General features: G+C 35.6%; 2 protein-coding genes across 4 annotated transcripts; one reads left to right on the plus strand and one right to left on the minus strand.

Annotated features, from left to right (window-relative positions):
• Positions 1–772: 772 nt before the first annotated feature.
• LOC103706321 lies at positions 773–12460 on the plus strand. Of its 3 annotated transcripts, none has more exons than XM_017842562.3 (11): positions 773–886; positions 1179–1277; positions 2411–2554; positions 3685–4698; positions 4937–6074; positions 6207–6511; positions 7820–7926; positions 8917–9070; positions 9929–10081; positions 11407–11589; positions 11797–12460. In XM_017842562.3, exons 1-10 carry the CDS (start codon positions 842–844, stop codon positions 11542–11544), a joined length of 3297 nt encoding a protein of 1098 aa, XP_017698051.2. In that variant the 5' UTR covers positions 773–841; the 3' UTR covers positions 11545–11589; positions 11797–12460. The 3 variants fall into 3 exon arrangements, with proteins under 3 accessions (XP_017698051.2, XP_026660159.1, XP_026660160.1); XM_026804358.2 differs by having other exon boundaries at positions 8917–9010; XM_026804359.2 differs by having other exon boundaries at positions 776–886; positions 1163–1277.
• Positions 12461–13742: 1282 nt separating this feature from the next.
• LOC103706262 (U3 small nucleolar ribonucleoprotein protein IMP4) lies at positions 13743–20593 on the minus strand. Its single transcript, XM_008790318.4, has 9 exons — positions 20315–20593; positions 20143–20226; positions 19334–19443; positions 19180–19230; positions 18059–18202; positions 17829–17918; positions 16257–16363; positions 14187–14271; positions 13743–14024 (listed from the first exon to the last, which is right to left on the minus strand). Exons 1-9 carry the CDS (start codon positions 20424–20426, stop codon positions 13926–13928), a joined length of 882 nt encoding a protein of 293 aa, XP_008788540.2. The 5' UTR covers positions 20427–20593; the 3' UTR covers positions 13743–13925.
• Between the last annotated feature and the right edge of the window lie 2628 nt (positions 20594–23221).

Genomic DNA, 23221 nt, shown 5'->3' on the forward strand with positions numbered 1-23221 from the left:
GGATTAAATCTTCAGTTTGATCACAAGAGCTTAATTATTGCATATGCATGTTGGTCTAGAATTTTATCAAGTGGGTAATCTAAGGGGCCATGACATTGTAGCAATTTGGATACTATTCTCTCTTTTGTTTTTCCAGGTTTTTTTCATAAATATAGCTTATACTTTAATTTATGCAGTAGAATAGATCTTCAGTTAGTTTTTTTTGTACGCTATTCTTCTTAGTATTAAGAATTTTATTAAGTTTGGAGTCAGAAAAACAAAGCAATCAAAATTTAGAAAATATTACTACGAAACAATCAAGATTAATAAGGATGAACTTTTATTGCTCATTCACGACACCAACAACGATAATAATTAAAAGAACTAATTCAATATGTGTTTCATCTTTCATAACAAAAACCATTCCTTTGGCATCACCAACTCTACTTTTGTGTTTTTTACTGGTAAACGAGGTTCATAGTGAATGAGCTACATGATAGAGAAATCCATGTTATGAATGATTACGAAGAAGAGATTATTAGAATGATAGGAGTTACTTTGTCTAGTTTACAAAATAATAAGACAGGTCCGAGGTCGAGTTAAGCGTACATCATTGGAAAATTTTTGGGACCCACAAACCCAAGAATTTGTGTCAGGTCCGAGGTCGAGTTAAGCGTGCATAGGATTTAACCAGGATGGCTGGTATTCCTGCAATTCCGGGAACAATCAGCTCCATTTTTAAAACCCGTAACCCCGCTTTACCAAAAACCCTTCAAAACCCAAAAGCCTCCTTCCCGCCACCGTGCTCCTCATCTCGCGGCAAAAAAGCTTTAGAGGCGCCTCCTCCTCCACCCCCGATGCCATGGCGATGGGCGGCTCTGGCTATCACTCCCCCCAGTTCTCAGAGGTGAGCGTCTTTCCTTCTCATTGCTCCCCAAAATCCAAATCGCGCCCTTATTCTACCCAAAATGCATGCAAGATTTCTTCAGTCATCACCTGTTCTGACTGAATCCCCGTATCAGTATTTCTCTACATTTCCACAGAGAATGATTCTTTGAGTGACGGTCATCTCACAGGGACTTCATGAGTTATGGGTTCCCTCTAGATTTTTCACGTTTTTTATGATCATTTGAGATTTGTTGAAGAAAACGTGTATGTATTTGGATCTAATATTCGAGCTTAGGATCTGATAATTTCAGGATATAGCTTGGCTCCCTCCATGGCTTCAGCCGCATCAGCTACCTATGTTCGGCGATGGCGATAAAGATGAACAGGGTGTTTCTCCTCAGGTCTGCAAGGTGTGTGCTGCAATGCCAATTAGTGATTTATAATATTCATTGCAATGAAATAGTGTTATTTGAGGAGAGTCTAGCTGCTGAACCCAAAATGCAAGCTGAATTTTTATGTGCGAAATGTGATTGATGGTTTCCTCTCTGTTTGTCAGTATCAAGCATGTAGATGGCCACATAACTTTTGGGAGCTCACCTTTTTAGTTATTTTATTAAGAGCGACTATGAAAGCATTTGCTATGTAAATGAAACTGAGCCTAGATGGAGAACAAGTATTCCAAGTACACGTGCATTTTGTTAGTCACATTCTGCATACTGCTTTCAATCCATGATTTTAGTAGCACTGCATTGTGTCACATGAAATGTTCAATGGGGCCTCATGGACTTGTTTGAATCTCAATGCCATAGACCAAAATAAAGGATTTTTTTATCTCAATGGGGAATATATTCTCTCTTCATGTCATCACACTCAATTCACAGAAATCTTCATCTTAATAACTTTTTTTGTAACAGCCTGCCTCTAAAGTTCCTTTTTTTGCTCTCCAAGCTGCTACTGTCTGTCTAAAGTAGAAAGACTTTTTTTGTTTTATCTATGATTCTTTACAACCAATCAACACCCCCCTCCGTTCCTTGGTAGGCTCACAAACAGTTAGTCTATGCCATTTCATATTTTCTTCTCTCAAAACAAATCCTGTGAATGAAATTCATAGTCACCTTTTCCTTTACCTGATTAAATTGCTTTATCATCATCATATCAACAAAACAATACTGATAGAGGAATTAAGTTTTAATGAAGAGTGACAATTTTTCCCTTTTTTAATTGAAACAATATGCACAGAATGCCTAAGGAAGTTTTCCCCTTCATAATTTAAAAAAATCACCACAACAATCTACTATTGGATATAATAAGACCATCTCCTAGTCTTTAATATATATATTCCTGTTACTTGAGCACTTCTGAACTGTTGTTTGCACGTATCACCACTTGCAGATTAGTTTGATTCATAGAATCCCATGGTGTGTTGCCTAATGAATAAAAAAAAAGTTTACACTATGTGTTTGACACCAATTATGTTATTTTAATAGGTTTTAAAGATTGTTGGCATCTGTTTATTTATTGTGCTTATTATAATAACATTCAGAATGTGATACCTATTGAAGAAGAAGCTATCGACAGTGGACAGCATGGTCAGTTTTTCAGGGATCATGCCAGATTTAGTGGTTGCCGTTTACATTTATCTGGTAATGATGAGACACCTGCTGGAAGCACACCATCTTCTGGAAATGTAAATCTCTATAACTATCATTCCCAGTTGTCAGTAATGTGTTTGCAATTTTGACAAAATTTTGTATTATGCTTAAATGATTCAGTGTTGCATCACTGAATTTCCTTGCAAAAATTGTGAATGAAACTATAATAAATCATAAAATGCTTTATTCCTGGTATAAATATACTAAGGCAGAACTACATATGATTGTGCTACTACTGCAGGAACATGCTCATAGGACAGGACAGGTAGCCCCTTGTTTGCAGTTCCTACTTTTTATTCCTTAACTATTGTAGGATTTCCAATTTGTTGTCAAAATTATACTTACCAAACATGAGCTCTGTCATGAACAAAACCCAAAATCCGGCAAGCTTTGAAATGAATGACAGGGTATGACATCATTATGCATTAGTACAGAACTGCAAATGAATGCTTCTGCAAGAACATGGACATAGTGAATATGTGCTATTGAAATCAGGAGGTTTTTTTGTGCATGACCACTATATCTTGTTTAACTATCTGAGATTCTCATGTAACATAGAAGTTTAAACTATGCTTCTAGTCCTTTCCCTAGAATTCCTTTTTGGCTTGCTTGTTATGTTTCCCTTTTGTTATATGCTTATGAGGGATTTCTCTTCATGTTTTCCTACATTCTAGGCCCTCAAACAAGTTTTTTTAACACTTACCACTATTGAATTGCATGTTATGAATATGCCATGGATACACATTAGTTACCAGGTTTTGTTCCGAACATGTCAGCTTCTGTATCATGCACACACCCACCCACACGCTAGCATGCTAGCATGCTATGTGCAATAGTTCTTGGCTATTCCTATATGAACTAAACTTATATTGCTTTACTGTGGCAAGATGAAACCAGAATAAATATAACCTGTATCCATACACAAAGTAGCCATCTGATTATTTGTTCTTGTGGATCACTCTCTCTGAAAATTCTGTAATTTCTTTTGATGTAAAAAATCATTTTGAGATTATTGCATTACTACCATATATTCCATGAAGCTTATTGAGCATATAATAGTGTTTCTCTCACCTTTTTATTACTGTTATGACCAATGTAATCAGCTGATCCTAACATCTATTTCTTTTTTGTCCTTTTTCTTTCTTTTTTATTCTCCTTTCAATAGGCATTACATTTTCATCTGCATCTTTCCTCAGTCGGTGTTTCACAGCCCTCCTCAAGTCAACTTAGTGATATACCTGAAACAGAAAAGCATGAAAATAATGAAGGTTCATCCTGTAAACCTGATCCAGAAACTCCAGGCATCCAGAATGAAAAATTCTATCAGCATCTAATGGAGGATGGAGGCCCAACACATGATATGTTTTCAGTAGGCTGCAAACCAAGGATGTCCATCAAGCCCATCAGAGAACCACTCAGCAAAACTGAGCAGAATAATCGGAAGAGATTTCAACGAAAGCTTGAAACTTGCAATCTCAGGAATGCAGACATAAATGATGCAGTTGAGCTTTCTGTTGTTGCCTCAGAAGCAATGGTCATTTCAGAAATGGTGTCTAGTAGCTGCCATTCCGAACTCTTGAAAGCCAAAACTATTCTAGAAATTGCTCTTCATGTGAAGCATGCACGAAATCAATGCTGCTTGGACATAGAGGATGGTCCTGCCTTCTCAAGTGATGAAATTGATGAGACCGATGAACTTTGTGATTTGGATGAAAGCTTTATGGCAGATGCATTTGAAGATGTTGGTCTGTTAATTTCCCCACTTCTTAATTCTTCTGATAATTCACCTCGTGGAAGGAAATATCCTGACAACTTTTGCAGTTCAGATATCAAAAAGCATAGGATTTTACAATCCAACTATCCATGTGAACAAAATACACATGTCTTTGAAAGTCTTTGTGGTGATAAGGCAGAAACACAGAGCAAGAAACTCAAGGCTCATGAAGTGGACACCACTGAAGCCGTTGCCCAAACATGTGGTGCTGTTGCTACTAAATCAAAGAATTTGCCATTGAAACCTCTCTCTGTGCAACAAACGAGGCCCTCTGTATTTCTATGTTTTGGTTCCAACACTTCATGTTTGAAAAACAAATCTATAGCTCGAGTACAAGAAGTCCAGAATGCATATCCTTTAACTGCAAACCAGAAGGGTCCTGAAGAAGATCAAGCAATTCTTAAGGTAAGGCCTACTTGTTTTTCTGCAAGCAAAATGGCTGTCTTCAAAAAAAAAAAAGTTGCTAAATTGTGTCAGTGAAATATGTTATATATGTCATGTAAAATTTTCTAAGCACTAAATAGAATTGAGAGATTGACAATTTTGTATCTCTAAAGGATGTCTTGCTTTACCTCATTTTGTATGACTCCTATTATTGTTACTTTCTCTCTTCTTTTGAAGGTTGACAGAGTTAATCTTACAGGGGAATGCAACTAACAGGAAAAACATAAGAGGGTTGTTTAATGGAGAGACTAGCTTCATCTCAGAATCCATGGATGTTATTGATGATCACCCAATTGAGCAGAGAATGGAAGCAGAACCAGAGATAATTGGATCATCAAGCACTCCATGTACTAACATACGTAGTTTTGCTTGTCAGGAAAATGCAAGTGCTCATGAAGAGCTTATGAGATCTACTGGCTTATCATCTGTAGATCCTCTTTGTTCTATTGTACCATGCAGTATTTCTTCAGATGATGCCTTTATTATTTACGATTCCAACCAGAAGAAGACTGAAGAGGATGGTGAAAAGCTCATGAGTTCTAAGGCAGATGTTAAGGAGCAAATTTCGAATGGAAAACCTACAGCACCAAATTTTCAGGAGACTTCATCCCTGAGACCATTAGCTCAGGCAGAAGAACGTGATCTTTCTAAGAAGCATGCTAAAGATTTTGACATGCCAAGTTGCAAGCAGGTTTCCTCACTCAAGCCTTACAGCATGGTGATGCCTACCCTGAACACACCAAAGAAGATGGCTTTCTGCTATGATTCAGTTTCATCCCTTAACATGGGTGGAAAGATTAAGGATTTGTTTTGTAATGAAAGAAACACCCATTGTTTTCTGCCTAATAAAGATGATTGTACTGTTCCTTTGAAGTGCACAGACAAATATGTGGATGTGGATGGCCCAAAAAATGGCAATAGTTTCGGAAGCAAGGTTCAAGATAGTGTCAATGAACCTTTTCCCCTTCCGGAGATCCCTCATGATGTCTTTGCGATTCTGGGTCTTGAGCACAAGAAGGTATCCTCACCTTTTGTACTAAATAAGAAGCCTCGCCTTCAGGCTTATAATATAATCTTAAGTAGTGCTGCTGAAGAAGGGAGTCTAAGAGGATTTTCAGCATCAAAGCTGAGGAAATGCAAATCAAAAGTATCCATGAGCGAAGTTATACACAAGGATCAAACCAACTCCACATCATTACCATTGCGAAGAAGTCCACGCTTATGTCCTCCAAATAAACAGGGGCTCCAGAATAAGCGAGTTCATTTTTTGGAAGCTAAACATAATATTGACTCACCCAAGACCGGTTCAAGGCTGCAATTTAGATATGGGCTGAACGGTAAGTCCTAGATTTGCTTCTTGTATTTATCCATTTGATTCATTGTCTCTGTAACTTTCAGTGACAAAACTTGTCGACAGAAATGCCATTAATTTGTCTCCATCAAAATTCTGAAACTTTATACTTTTGTAGGCTCACAACATAGAACCAGTAAAAGAGTGAACAACTCCACATTGCAGCACAAGTCTGGAACTAAAAAGAGTTATAATCATTGGACAAGTTCCCATGAGATAGATGGAACAGAAATGATCTTTCTTGGTCTAGAATTTTTGCTGACTGGGTTTTCAAGTCAGAAGAGAAAGGAACTTGAGGCACTGATCAGAAAATATGGAGGTTATGTTCTTTCAAATATACCAGCATGTTCACCAGATTTAAGAGGGAAATGGAAGGGAGATCCAGCGTGCTGGAAGCTTCCCATCATACTATCTCCGAAGAAGGTTTGCATTTAAAATTTCAGGACCCTTTCCCTTTTGTCATTATTATTGGCTTGATTACGATGCAATAGTGCCACCAAGATAGTTGAGAGTTTTGAACTGTTTGTATGATCTTGTTGAAAATATGGCAATAAGATATCGCACATATAAAACTTCAAATTGGGAACATTCAATTTAACTTGCTGAAAATTATGCTTACTTTTCTTAGCTAAAGTTTAAGAAAGCACAAAAATTCATTCCAAAATCAGATTTGTAGAACTTCTGCTCAAGATCTGCCATTCCGATCGGTACCGTATCATACTAATATGGACACTTAATAAGATGGTACCTGTATGGGCTCTGGTACCGGTACCGAACTAATATGTGGTATTGTACTGTAACAACACTCAATATTGAATCTTACTGTACTGTACCACGTATGGACACTTAATAAGATGGTACCTGTATGGGCTCTGGTACCGAGACGGCGAACCTTACTTCTGCTAGATGTACCTCTTGATTAAATTATTGTGCTGTCTGCTTACTATGAACTAAGATGACATGGCTTGTAATTGGAATTTAGAAGTTGCATTAGCAGCAAAAATTTAGTGAGGTTAAATTGTGGGGTGTCATATGCTTGATCAAATATCCACTAATTTCTATATGATTTTCGTTTCAACGTATCCATAGGTTTCCAAGTAGATCATCTTTGCAAGTAGCTGATTGTTCTGATGGATAGCATGGTAGCGCTACATTTATTTGTTAGATATTTTAAAAAATAAAATTGAATATAGAAGCACCTTCATGCCTCTGTTATCGCAAATACCTTTAATTTGGTATCAAAATGGTTGGGAACATGTGCGCATGCATGAATTTAAATGTCTTTGAGGGACCATGCACATATAGATCTTGTACTCACTTTGCATTGGATGGGAGCAAGCCTTATTTTCACCTTTCTCTTCGTTGTTTTCATTGAGGAATATAACTTATATGGTCTACACCTTAGATCATGGTAACCAATTAAACTATAAGTCATAGTACAACCAAAATGCTCACTGTTGGCATTCAGGTCCTGTGAGATCTAACATGGAGACTGTTAATTGTGGTAGGTTTTGTGCATGGGAGGATAAAAGAACTACCATGCCTTGCACTGTCTTCACCCATTTTCTTTCTTGGGATTCCTGTTCTGGAATTAGCTTGTTCATTTTTATGTTGGATATTATTCCTGATTTTGCTGTAATTACAGTTATCTAGACCACAAGAACAAATTGTTGCATCTAAAAGATCTTCCCTATAATTGCACACTGATTCCTGTCATGCATGCTTACACAGGTACAAACAACTAAGTTCTTATATGGTTGTGCAATTAATACCTGGACGCTCAATGCTAGCTGGCTTGTTGATTCAGTTCAAGATGGCTCTGTTTTGTCACCTGGGAAGTAAGTTTTGAATATTGTCTGCTGTAACATTTTGTATCTGCGTCTCTGTAATAGCCTATTGAGCTTTTAACCTTAAAACATGCTATCTTCATATTTTGGTAGAAAAGGTGAAGGAAATCAACTAATTATTTTCGTAGTCTGACAAATTTTGAACGGTTGAAGAAGGAGAAAGTAATACCTAGTAGGCTGTGATGGGACTTGTGACTAAGGATCCAAGGAACTTGTGATCATGGTTCATAGAGAGATGACCCTAGGCAACTAATGATTTATCATTTATAAGCCTGATGGAATGGGCCAGAATGAATTATTTTGTCAGTACATTGTCCTAATAATGATTAATCAAAATGATAACAACAATTTTTTATGATAATAATTATATAAATTATCAAGTACTAACCATTATCAGGTGGCTGATCAATAAGCAAAATCTCAACCGCAACTTTTTTGTATCATCATCAAAGTGTCCCTTGTGCGTTTTGCAAGATTTAGATCATTAAGATAATTTTTTGCCCCCTAAATCTGCTGTAAGTTCTAAAGCATGTGCTTGGTTACAATTTCTAATAAATATGAACTCTCTTATGTGCTGATTATTTTTCATGTAACAAGCTTATGCTGCCACTTGTGCCATATGGATTTACGTGCTAACCTAATGATTGGAATAAACTTCCTATCTTTAAGCTCATTTTAAGATATTTTACACTAGACATTTTTACTGGTTCTTTAGTTTTCATGCATCTGGGCTTCTTTAAAAATCAATAATTGAAAAATGCCAAATAAATTGGAACCTCTTAATTCATCTTCCCCCTGCTTTTGCCTGTGCTATTTGACCTTATCATTTATTTATGCAGCTGAATGTGCTCTATACATATTAAGTTTAACACTAAAAAGGCAGTGCTGAGTATTTAGCATTTGATCCTGTTATTCCTCTTTTAATAGAAATGATTTGCCTTCTTTATACTAACGCTTCTCATCATGCTCTTCCTTCACCAGGTACATGACTCGACCAGTTCAACTCCCTGCAGAGGAAGGCTTAAGAATTCGAGAGCCACTTTGCTTTGATGACCACTCCTTAATCTTTGACCAAGTAGGAATCATGCTTAATGGCAAAATCAGTTTCTGTACCAAATTTTCAAAAATTATAAAGGTGACTTTCAATCAAATGTGCTGGTAGCTGAAACCCTAAATTTATTTGAGAATCTTGTCGCTTTAACTCTTTGTTATCTTATTAGTTTGATGCATCTCATTTTTCCTGAATCATTGGCCCTATTTTTATCTGTACATTTCATGTCACATGTATCTCTTATCTGAAGTTACTGAATTTTGACCATGCTTAGTAAGAATGTCACAACAAAAACCAGCATTATGACAACCCAAGCAGATAGACAAGCTTCCTAGCTTCATCGAGATTCCAAAATTCAAGAGCAACAATTGCAACAAGCTGCATATTTTAATCAATTTGAAGTAATAGCTTCTATATTGCTTATGACATGCACATGGCTGCTAATGAATGTACATAAATATGATATGCATGAATAATATACATGCTCCATTTTGTATATGCATATGGCCGTAGACATTTTTTTAGTAATTTTAGAATATTATTTTATAGCATTTGAAGGGACCAACTGTATGCCAAGGTGGTATGAGGGGGTCAAGAAAAAGAAAGAAGGAAATGTTAAGAGCCTATCATGGAGGGTCCCTTGCACCAATGATCACCACTTCTTTTCCCCAAACACTATTAAGCTTTCTGAAGCACTACGATCCCTTTTCCCTTCCAAAAATCTCAAATCTCTCCCTTTAGGCAACCAACAGACAACAAACCAAAGCATGCCTTTTGTGATACAATTAAAAAGGTCACTTTCTGTTCCAATATCTACAAATGTCAAAATGTAGCTCTAGTTTCCACTGTTTTAGTGTATTTTCTAATATTACTTGGTCTTGCTATCATTTCTTTTCTTTTGTCTTTATTCCCTTATGCATTTAATATCTTCTCATATTGCAGCATGGCGGTGGTCGAGTATTTAAATCTCTGCAGCAACTGGTCCAGAGCTTAAAGGATGGGAAGAATAAGCTGGGGGCTATTCTTGTTGAGAATGAGGGAAGTGTTTCACGTCACCTGAAGCACTGTGCGTCAGAGCACAATCTACAGACGGTGGTAACTATCATTTCTGATCATAGATTTACTGGAATATCATAAACATTCATAGTGTGGGCTTTATAAAGTCAAACAGCTATCTTCTATTACATGACAGTGGTTGCAAGATTCATCTATCTAAATTGGCCTTAATGTTAATTCTGGCAGATAACTTGATACATCCAATTTAAGCCTTGGCTGCCTGGAATTTTATCGTATTTAACTAATCTTGGTAGATATTTCTTAGTTCCGTATGGTTTTAACAGGATGCAACTTATTACATGGAGGGGAAATGACATGATCCCATATGGTAGAACAACATATCAAAATACTTATGCAGATACACAACTTTATTAGCTAATATGGTGCTTTATAATCTGAATTGGAATATATGGATTCAACCTATAGCTCCACTCTCAATTGTGCCAGCCATCTTAAAACTTGTATCCTGTATATTTGCATAGTTATCGTATCCATATGATCTCCTGGATTACTGATGGTCCACTTGGAAGAGGAGGTATCAGAAGGGATCAGTAAGGCCCCTGGTCCCACAATTCCTCGTGTGTTTTATGCAAACATTGCCTAAATGAGGTTGTCTTTCCTTTCCCCTTTCATCATACAAGCCCCTTAACTGAATGAGCAAATCGCAAGGAATCTTATTTGGTTTTGGGGTTTTCAATCTCAAGCACTAGCAACATCTGTTAAAATGTTAAAGAAACCAATAATTTATTAAAATAACGAGAAAAGAAATAGGAAAAAAGAATAACATTAGAGTGCTTTGCATCACTTTTTATGTTGTGTCTAGCTTTTAGTATATTAGGTGCCTCCTCCATCTTATGCAAGATGTTTTCTACATATATATATATATATATATATATATATATATATATATATATATTGAAGAGTTTGAGACTGCGATTATAAGGACTGGAGTTCTCCATATACTTGGTAAAAGTTTCTCTCATAAAGGTGTCAACTTTGTCCAGACTTTCCTCTTGTCCTACGTATCACATTCTCCCGGTCAAATTTAAAACCTTAAATACTATCAAGCCCTACTATTTTGGTGAAGGGGAAGAATAGTTGTCTTATGTTTCAATCCACTCTAAATTTGTTCACTTGGGTATGTGTTTTAGATATTTTAATGAACTCATGAAAGAATGAAGGGCTGCTAAAAAGATGTATATGGAAACAATTTGTAATAGTACTTTTCTAATATTAGCTTCACCTGATTAATGTAGTTATTCTTGTGCTTGACATGTACATTTATCATAAGTTGGCTGCCACATTTTCTGTCATACTTTTTTAGTATTTTATTTTAATAGTTTCATTTTGGGTGCTTCTTGCAGCCAGCCAGCTGGATTGTGAACAGTTTGTTTTCTGGCAAGCTACTTCCTTTCAAAAAGGACCGCTATGCTCCATTGCACAAAATTAAGATGCCAAAATTTCCTCAAGACGAATCTGCAGATATGAGTCAAGAAATATGATCATCAGGATATATTAGATACAGATGAGCTCCATGCCTTCGCAAAGTAATGGTCTATTTATTAACTAATACAATGTTGAAGCTACTTTATAACTGGAAAATTTAATCCAACTTTTCCTTCCTGTCTTTTTGTTCTTACTAGTGTGGATTCCCAAAGTTTGTTAATGAGGTTGTGTAGTTATTGCACTGTGTCTAGTCTTGCGCCATGTTATTTTTCCACGAACCTGAAATGTTCACTTGGTCATATTTTCAGGTTGAGAAAAAGCAAATACAACCCAAAGGGACAATTAGAAGCTTTCATCAAAGGATACGGGTTCGATGTTCCAGACTAGAAGGTTCGGAAGATGGTATGCTGGTAATTTCGGAGATCTAATGAGGAAGACTGTTAACCGACCTGGATAACTATCATCTTCTAGAGTCTTGCATTTTTAAATGCTCTGCAATAACTCCTGGGGCATGGGCTACCTTCTAAAGAAAAAGAAGAAACAAAAAGCTAAAGAATTAGCAGTCTTGAACAGATCTGATCAACTTGAGAAGAACTAGCTACAAGGATTCTAAAAGTCCTTTAACATATTATAATTCAAACTGTGCAATATAAGTTGTTTTTTTTATATTATTTGCATGTGCCTTCTGGAGGGTGAGCTTCGGCACAGGTTCGAAACACAAAATAGTCTCTCTACATATGGTATAAGGCTTTTGATTTTCCCTAGATCTTGCAATGGCGGGAACCTTGTGCACTCATCCCCCTTTTTGTTTTTTCTTGCATGTGCCAATTGCTTTTGTTGCTATCTTTGTGCACATTTGATCCTAGTCTCATTCACTAGGTTGCTTCTTCCTTTTTTCCCATGTGGCTACTACTTTTATTGATGTCTCTGTATGATCATATTAAAGTAGTGTCTCCATGAGTTATGCAATAACCTTAAATACTTTGGTGCATGTATCTGCTATTTGTTTCTTACCTCTCATATATGCAGTGTAACCAAGTCTGTTGGCTTGATGGTTTGCAAGGTTTGGCAAGCATGACCTCTGTTGGTATTTGCTGCCTTAGCTTTTTGCATGCTTGTTCAAGTAAATCGAGTAGGCAACATTTGAACACAGCCTTGAGGTTACCAACAGAAGGTACACCCATGCAATTCTTGTCTACTTCATGACTTATTTTGGTCATCCAAGGATCAAGGGAGCTTGCAAAATGGTTTCATTTGCTATTAGAGGGGGCAAAATCTTTCTTAGGGGAAGCAGAACGAAGAACCTATTGGATAACTAGTTCTCCTTTGCTATTTTCTGCCTACCAAACAGGACGATCTTCACCAGCTAGTTATTTGAGTAGCTTATGGTGCGTCGACTTGCCCCATTGGAAACCCTTCAATTGGACATTTTGATTGAGCTATTTTATTTTAAGCCTATCTTAAATTAGCTACCAAGTCCGTCATTCATGAGGTTGCATTTGAAAACTTCCCAAAGCTTGGCAAGATTTTAAGCCACCAACAAAGAGCAGAGCAAAAGAAAATCGACTGCCCTTAGAAGGCGCCCTAATCTTTAAAATCATTTCCTATTGATCTTGTAAAATATCAGGCTATTACCAGCGTCCAACATAAGGAAAACAGCCTTTTTGCATATTAAGGCTGTCTGCATACATAATGAAAGGTTGTCTGCATTTGATCCTCCCTAGATCGTGCAACGATGGAAGCATCTTTCAACCTATTTACACCGGCTAACACCAGCAAATGTTGAGCCTTTATGGGCTGGTTGACGCCAGAGTTGCAAAACCACTGGTGCCATAGGTTAGCAACCTGGAAAAATTTGAACCAGATTTGTGGAGTACAACAAGAACCAGAGGTATAATTCAAAGTCATACTATTCTCTTTATCGTAACTTTACTTAATCCTCCAGCTAAGCAATACTTATTCATTTTTTTCTTAGGAAGCCCTCCGATTTCTTAAAATTGCTAGTCCAGCCTATTTACTGCATCCATGCTTCAAATTCTGCTCGATCTATAACCAAATTATAGACAAAGGCAAAAGTAAAACAACTTAAGCGCTTGTTCATTTACACACTCCAAGAAACAAAAAATTTAAGAATGACTGACAGATCCAGACCCTCCAGTGCCACACTAGATGTACATATGAAGCCATTGGCAACTCTAACAAAACCCTAGCTTTTTTGGGGAAAAGACATATGGATAATTAAATACTTACGGGATTGGAACAAAATATTTAAACCTCTTCTTCTGTCATATTCAATATAATGGTGAGGTAACAGTAGGCAAAATTTAGCTAGTAAAATTTTCTCAAGATGAGCATCGGGACTATTACAAATCCTCATTTTTCCTTAAAAAAAGTATAACAAATTTAAACAGAGAAAAAAAATTCGCATGATCAGTAATCAATCTCCTATAACATTCCGCTTCTTGGCAGTGTTCATGAATGGTCTTATTACCCACTCATTCTGGGCTTCACTCTGATCAACAGTCCCTAGCTTGATCTGAAAGCAAATGGAAGAAAAGCACAAATAAGTTTTATGCGATGATTACCATAAATGTAATATATAATGCTTTTGTTTCATAAGGAGCTCAACATCTAAATCAAAAGGTATAAAGACATCAACAAACAGTTTAAAGGTTAGGTGAGATCTGCTAGTGATCACCTGATAAAGTCGCAACTCAAATCGAGGACCGACCTCCTTCAATTCAATTGATTTAGGACCGCCATGTTTTTCATAGACATGATGCCTTTTTTGTTCCAAAAAAAAGAGAATAATAAATGTCAGATCAGTACAGCATAAGACATAATAACAACATATTGGATATTGCACCACTAAGATGCCTACAGATCATCCTACCTGTCAATAATGAAGTGCACCATAGGCACCAAGAAGCATTTGTATATAAAAAAATTAGATACTAGACAGCAATTAAATATGCTTGTTTGATGTGTTTCTATAAGTTATTTGGAATTGTTGATCAAAAATCGCAAACCACATGTATTCAATAAATAACATGCTTTAACTGTGATTTGCCTTAGTAGAATGATATCAATAAAGAACCTATATGATGTGATATGAGAGGAGGTTTGCAATGAAAACGAGAATAATTCATGAAAATTACATGAAGCAGTAGCTTAATTGCTCATCTTTAGGAGGCTCAAGTAGTTGGGTTTCTATTATTTGGTCTAAAGCGCAGCCATAGGAGAATAATTTCAAACTAAATGAGGACCACATATAAAAGAAGTGGATGGGGGATTTGGGACATAGAAAGGAGTTCTGGCCTATGGAGGATGCACTACAGGTTATTGAAACCTACACGTCATGGGGTCACTACAAACAAATTGCCACATTATATGTACTTAAATAAATAAGCAGAAGAAAATCAAACGGACAAAAAAAAAAAAGACACCACCTTAAATTAGTTTTTAGACCTTAGAATAGAGCAGAAAATATATCCGGACCCTAGCAAAGTATCAATTTCAAAATTAAACAGCTGTAACCTCTAAGACAGAAGTCTAAAATTACAGTAAATCAAGATTAAGTTCATGAACTTTATATTTGTTGAATGATATTGGCTTACGCCAGCATCTAACAATAAATAGCGTCTCCTTGCAAAATGGTCCACAATTAATCATTTAAAAAATTGCACTTGTGGAACACCAAAACGAGCCATAACCTCTCCAGTCGCAGATCTGCCCCTCAGCTACATGTTCTAATCAGATCTAAATTTGATGGACACTTATATAATAATTGTAGGATTGTTGGATACATAAATCATTATTGAAGAAACATATATCAAATAATGAGGACAAAGAACTATTTTAAAATAAGATTCAGATAAAAAGTTACAGGATGCAGAAGTAAGATAATAAAATGAAGATAGAAATACAGTTAAAGAATGAGGTCCAGACCCAAAAAAGAAGATGTAGGGAGGTAAAGACAATAAGATAAGAAGGGATGCTACAATATGAATGAGGGGAGGAGAGAGAGAGAATCAACAAAAATAACCATAAGGCAGGGGTTCTTTGATGTATCCAACAAAGATTGATGGGGTAAGAGGAAGTAATCACTAGATTTTTCAGAAAAACCATTATGAAATGCACAACTGCATCATACATAACAAAGTAAGATCTGTATAAACTCACTGAACCTAGATATCCTGTACTTGGATATCCTTTCTTTCACTCATGAAAAAAGTGAACAAAACGGACCTTTATTTAACCTAACTTATGGTTGACCAAATCATAATAAAGAGACAGAATGAGTTAAAGAAAACATAAAAGCATACATCTCACCTAATGTCTACATAGATGAAACTAAACGTGTTTTCTTGTAAGCAAGAAGCACGAGTAATTACCACCTCATATTAGCAGTAAATCTTTTCAGAATCATAAGTGTGACCTTATAGAAATAGTTGAAGTAGGCTGAGTAACCAAATTGTCCGGTACATGGTGAGTATTTAATTTCCACAGATAGCCAAAAATTCAAACTTTAGAATCTACAGAGCACCAACTCCTTTAAGCACTAGGACACAACAAAATATGGGACAACAGTCAAAAAACCAGCAAGCACAGAATCTCAGAATGTACTTCTAACGCATACACCAGTCCAAGTGCTGACACTTCCAATATGCCAGGTAACTTTAGCATGTCCAGATATTTCCTTAAGGTGTCGTAACTTTTCTTTTCCTGTAGGATCAATATAATATGAGATAACTGCAGAAGCACCAACCTGAATGAGATGTAATCACTCCGATTAGCAAAGGTGATTATGCGTTTGGAATCTGGTTTAGGTACTGGAAAGAGATGTTTTAGAACGTTTGCTGTCCTTTGACCAAGCTGCAATAAGTCACCAAATCAAGCACACTGAGATGAATTTAGCAAGAAAGGGAAGAAAATAATATCTTGGTGAAATGATAATATCCAGTATCAATGTCAAGGAAAAGAGCATATGTCACAAATAAACATTAAAAAGGTAAAGAATCTTATTACTGTGATTTGAAAGAAACCCAATATCATGTGATCTGAATGTTTACTAAGGAACATGATATAAGACAACAAACTTTCTTGATCTAAAGGATGTATCAGCTAGATCGGTTACTTTATTGATATTGTAACTAGCCATGAAAGACATCTTGTACCTTTACAATTTAAATCATGTGTAAATTAATTGCTGCCAGTCTACACAACATTTTTATTGGTACATATTGCTAAACAATATTTCTAAATATCATTTGGTTATTCCATTATTTCAAAAGTTCATCAATTTACTAAACCATGTCGATCTACTTTCATAATATGACACATCTGTTGATATATAACTAGACTCAGTCGTAACCTCTCGCATCCTTTTCTAGTTCTTTGTAGACCTAAATTATCAATCATAACAATGATATCCATATTCAAGCTAGCTATCAAATATTTGCTCTAAGAAATGGCCAGTTGAGAAAATCAGGATATTCATAAAGCATATGACAAAAAGACTGATAACCAGCCAATTGACACCAAAAGCTTAAGCTAACAGGGAAAGCGTGCACCATGTATACCAGGCTTAACAAGACAACACACTTTCTCAACAAAGAAATGTATTAGCTACATCAGTTCCCTTATGAATTATTGTAACTTGCATGAATGCTCTCCTGTATCTTCACAGATTCAATCATCAGTAAATTGCCTGCAGTCTACATAACACATTTGTTGGTACAAATTGGCACGACAATTTTTCTAACTATCTTTTGTAATTTTATTATTTCAAAAGCTCATCAAATGATTTGGTAAACCATATCAACCTGACTTTATCCCATAATATGCCAATAACAAGTAATGTATAACTGAACACAATCCTTCTCTAATTTCTTTCTAAACCTGTGTCACAAACCATAAAAATGCTTTCCATGTTATTTCTAGATATCAGATGCTTGTTCTAAGAAATGAATAGTTCAGGATAAAAGCACCCCATAATAACCTTTCGATAAAGCAAGCCTTAACAAAAGTTCCCATTATCAGAAAACTATATAATATTCAATGAGTTTCAACAAGCTTTTTCCCTTGTTGTTAAGAAATAGCAACTTATTGGACTGTCACAACTTATTATGTAGCTACAAGCCGATGCCAAATAGTTGGTAAAAAGGCGGATGGTTATAGTTATGGTTATATATGTAGCAATGAGGTTAAAGAATAGCTTTTACCAACAAAGGGTATTCTTTTACAATTAAGAAAATAAAATCAAATGGCACCAAGAAGCTCTCGATATCAACACACATAAATAAGAATATTGCTCAAGTTAGTCAAAATTGAAAAGTACCTTAGTTGAAAAATTGTCAAGAATTAGATGGGGATAAGCCTCAGACATTGTTCCAATAGCCTTCTTATCTTTAATATCGTGTCTTGTTACCTGCAAAGGATAAACCGGACACGAAGAACATAGCAGCGGAAATGTAAAAGAGTTTAACAAAGATTCCCAACAACAAGCTACATCCCAAAGTAATTACATATTGTCATTTAAAAAATGAATAGCTTAAGTATTCCACATACCACATTAAGCAATCCAAAATAAGCTGTTGGACCAAATGGCAAATGACAAACAATCAAACCATCTGGTTCACCCCGATGTTCATGCACCAAAATGACATCAGTAAATTCATGTGCACGACAAGATTCAATAATTTCTGAGATCACCTACAAAGAAGTAAAGTTATCAAGTCGAGACTAAAGAATCAGACCAAGTCAAAATTTAGGTTGAACTAATATTAAATACACACTCATTGCATGTCTATATATGTATATATATATATGTGTTACACACATCTACATGTGCAACATTGACATCACAGTATTGAAGAACTTGCAATCAATAATGTAAGCAGCAAAGCATTTTGCTCAATGTTGTTTGATACATCATGCCATTTTGTTATGAACATAACACAAGGGTCTGTGTAGCCTGTATCAGTTGGTATCAACATGGAGTGGCACCCCCAAGCTGATTAAATTCCCACTTCACTGCGTTTGATAGGCTGCCTGATTTTGTTTAAAATGTTTAGTCCTCTATAAAGTTACACATAAGATGCCATGGAGAAGGGTGCTCAATTCATGTAAATTTGACACAAAAGAAATAAATGGCAGCTGAGATTGTAATAGAAGATTTTCTGAACCTAGAGTATCATGTCATTTGCAAATATTTCAACAATGCTGCATGTCCTTGGCTGCTAGTTCATGCCAAATTTTGGCTTAATTAAGTCCATCTACCATTCAAGCTCGGCAGCTCCACAACACTAACAGGATCCATTATACCTCTTGAAAAATAACTGTTTCTGCTATATTATGCACAGCTAGAACTTAACTCAATGATTTATATGGACGTCAACTTAAGCATTTAGATACGCCAAGTTAGACCTGTATACAAGTTTTTCAGGTATTACAGTAAACTGCAAATTATAAAGCAGAATTCAGTAATTGGATAAATCAGGGAAGTTAATGGCCTCGTGAACATTACAAGCTATTTCCATTTAAATATGCACCCATCAGCAAAATACTTTCAAAGATGGGAACGAAAAAATCATTTTTTCTGGAAAACAAATGTCATGAGATGCTTGCGACTAGCAACACAAGCTTAAATATATAATCAAAAGGCACATGAAAAGGAAGGGCAATTGTACCTGACCACCACGATTCATTCTTGTTGAATTAGGAAAAACAAACTTTAGTTCCTGAAACAACAAAAATACCAAGTTAAAATTGATTATAAAGCTTTGGTGCTTCAATTGATCCACGATGAAATTATGTCCCAGCAGTACAGGGAGTGATAATTACCTTGACAAACTGAGTAAGAGGAGCACTTGGATTACGAGATGTGGTTAATAAAATTTTTGGATCCTTCGCTGATGCACTAGCATACTCATCATCGATGTGAGTTCTTGGTACTATCCACGTTCACATATCGTCAAGAAAAATGCAGTGTCAGCATCGATATCTATTGAATTTAAAGTAAAGCTTTACGATTATAGTATCAAAACAATCTTGTGTACTTACATATGCATGTCTTAATACAAAAGACAAACTAAACATGATATTTATTCCTCATTTCATCACTGAATGTCATAATACTTCTACAGCAATTTTATGCCTCTTCTCTTGCTTTTTTATGGACCAGACACACACTCGATGTAATTTATATGTTTTCTTGTTTCGCTTCTGTAATGCATCATAGAGCTCATGAATGCCCCCCTAAACATTCATCTGTCATGTCCTTCTACCCGTTTGCTTGCCATGTTTCTCGTCCCGCTATTTCCATGACATAAATGATGCAAATTTCTCCTGTTCAAAAATACCTTGCTCAACTCCATCCCCACCTAAAGAGCATCCTTCTACTAAGATTCCAACTGAACATTTGGACTTTGATTTTCCTCGAGAAAACTAGAATCAGGCAGCCCTCAATTGCATCGATATAAATTAATTTGATACACAAGCACATTCATGCGAGTTCTAACACTTGCTTCAGACTACCAGATGGAAAGATGGTATCTTTTCTCTCTCCCTCTTCCGGAAAAATAAAAACCAGCAAAAAGTGACACACAACATCAGAAAGTTAAAAATTAACTGCATAGGAACCGAAAAAATACCTGCAGTATATTCGTCCTCGAGATCAATCTCTTGACGGAGGGCGGCCTCTTCGTTCCTGAGCTCAGTTGGGATCGGTTTTCCCTCTGTGATATCGACATCAGATTAGAAATCGAAGGGAGGAGAATAACATCAAAAGATGACATTGGTTTGAGGTCGGAACAAGGGCGAAACCTTCGAGGGCTTCTCGGATCTTTCTCTTCTTCTCGTAGTACTCCCGCTCCTTGCCTTCCAAGCTCTTGCGGTAGAGGTACTCCCTCCTCAGCCTCGTGTTCCTCCGCAACATCGCTCCAACGAAGAAGAGAACTCGACCTCACCGGATCGAAGAAAGAAAACCCTAGCTTTCGCTATTTCCTCTGACTTCGTGCCGCCGTCTCCCTACCGAGCGCGCCCAAACCCTTCGGTTCCGGCTCGCCGGGGTGACTCGAGGGGTTTTATAGGACACCGTTAGGTGGAGGTCGAGCCATGCTGCTGTTAGATCAATATTTATATATAGAAATTTAATTATCTAATATTTACATCTATATTTATGTTTATTGTGATTGATGAAATAAAAAGAAAAAAAAGGAGAAGAAGAGGACACAATATTTAGCGGAGTTGGTCTACTAACCTACATCCACAGGCAGAAATGATGTAAAAAGCTTCATGGAGATTCCATCACAAACTCTAACACCCAATACATCAAATTTTTAGGATGCTTAATTATTCTTTTTTTTATTACAAAAAATATACATAATAGAGTATGTTGATATAGACTCGAACTGGTTTTTCTAAATTGATTTGAACTTGAACTACTGTCCTTAGTCGATTTAGACTCGATCTTGTGTCCTAAATCGATTTGGACTCGATCTCTAGTTTTTAGAAATTGTAAACTCAAGGCATGCTTAACAATATCTATTAAAAAAATAGAAATATAGATAAATAATTATCCGATTCGTATCTAAATATTTTATTATATTTATAGTCCTATTTAATTTTATACATCACACATGAATATTTGAGAAAAATAGATGACCAGACTATTATGATATTAATTTAATTACTTTTCACTTAGTAATATTATCAATTTTATTTTATAATTATAAAGTTTAATTATCTAACTTTATATATATATATATATATATATATATATATATATATATATATATATATATATATATATATATATATATATATATATATATATATATATATATATTCAACATTTAATTTGCATTTATATCTGTTTAAAATATATATAAATAGAAATTTTGCATCTGTATATTTATTCACCAAATAAAGTGAATATGAATTTAGATGTATTTGTATCTGATCCAATCTCAACCTTGCATTAATTTTTTTTTGTTGTTAATTTTTGTTTTCTTTTTTACTCCTTCGGGATATGGAGGATGGTGGTGGGTTGTCGGGGAAGTTGATTAGGGATTCAGGGACGGGGCAAATTGTTTGGGACTTCCATATCCAAAATCATGTCAGTATGTGACTCTAAATCTCTACTATTTGAAAAACGAAATTTTACATGATCGGATTGTTTACTTAATAATCGAACTATCAGTCTATCATTTTGCAACTGCATATACATGACAAAATATTTTTTTAGCATTTATGTGGAAAATGGGAAACAAAACTAGAGCTCGAGATAAAGAATTGGTGAGCCCTCTCGTTCAACCACGGAACAGAGAACCATGGCTCGGTTGAGACTTGAAAGATAAAAACTACATCCCTACGCCTGCGTCTATGAAGCTCCAAACAAGTTGGCTAGATCAGAGAGGCAAGCTAAGTTGGAACTTCTCGTTGCAGGTCATATCTCTCGACTGTTAGATCGAGAATTAATGAGTGAGATTACTTTCATTTGTATGCAGTATTCTTAAGTAACATTTTCCCTTATATATTTAGGTTTATGTTGAAGTGGCATGAGTCTCAATCATAAATTAATACAACCGAGAGGAAGATATTTCTGAATTTCTTTTTTCATGGGAACTCCATTTATAAAAACTCATCTAATAAAAAATTCCCATTTATATATAACATAAAATTAATAAATGATTTTTATATTTTAAATATTTTTTTTTGTTTTTTAGGTTTATAATTATGTGGAGCTATATCAAGCTGAACATGAGTGAGCTAACTTAGCTCTTTGGTCAACTCTCTTGTATTTCAAGCTTAAAATTTTGCCTTGTATTTGATTCATTTATTAGTCAATCGAGCTGCTTTCTAGCTAAAATATGAGTTACTCAAGAAGAAAGTTGGCTTGACAGGCTTATTTACAAATCAGCTACAAGTTTTAAGTAGAATCAGCAAAGCCTATACAGTTTGTGGAATTTGTCGAGGAAAATACAACTGCTATTTCGAATATCTATTATTTGATTCCAACCTTTGCAAATCGGTGAGTCAAAGCAGCCGATAAGTATGGCGGTTGGGGTTGCAAACAAGTTGAGCTTAAGTAAGTCAGGTCTAATTCAGGCTCGGCTTGCTTTGCAATCTAATCTAGTAGGCTCATATAATTCGGACAAACATCACAGTGCTTTACAATCTAGAAATAGTTTTTATTTCTATGTAATAACTAAAATAATCTATGCTATATATTACTTAATTATTTACAGTCAAGCTTAGTCAAACTTACCTAAAATTTTTAAATCTTGATATATCATATCTTAATGAGTGGCTGAGACCGAAATGACTGAGATCTCGAATCAAGATTTTCCAAGATCTTGACCAATATTTTCACTCTAAGATATTGAAATTTGACCAATATTGTAAATCTAAGATTAAGAATTATATTTAGAGATTGATTTCAAGATTTTACTAATTAAGAAAGTCTATTTAAGGAAACGAAAGGTGACTGGAAAATATCAACCGATATAAGCATATTGTGTCAACTAATATCTTGGACTTATCAATTTATAGCAACCAAACTTAAAGCCGAGATTTATGCATACATTATATAAGGAGGGGCCTGATACGAATACAAACTGAGATCGCGCCTGAGATCAAAACCCTGAGCTTACCTCGAACTAAACCGGCCAAGCTCTAGCTTGACCTGTTTACTAATTGAATTAGGTCAATTTGGAGCTGAACATAAGT

The sequence above is a fragment of the Phoenix dactylifera genome, chromosome 3, assembly GCF_009389715.1.
Source record: "Phoenix dactylifera cultivar Barhee BC4 chromosome 3, palm_55x_up_171113_PBpolish2nd_filt_p, whole genome shotgun sequence".
Taxonomy (NCBI): Eukaryota; Viridiplantae; Streptophyta; class Magnoliopsida; order Arecales; family Arecaceae; genus Phoenix; species Phoenix dactylifera.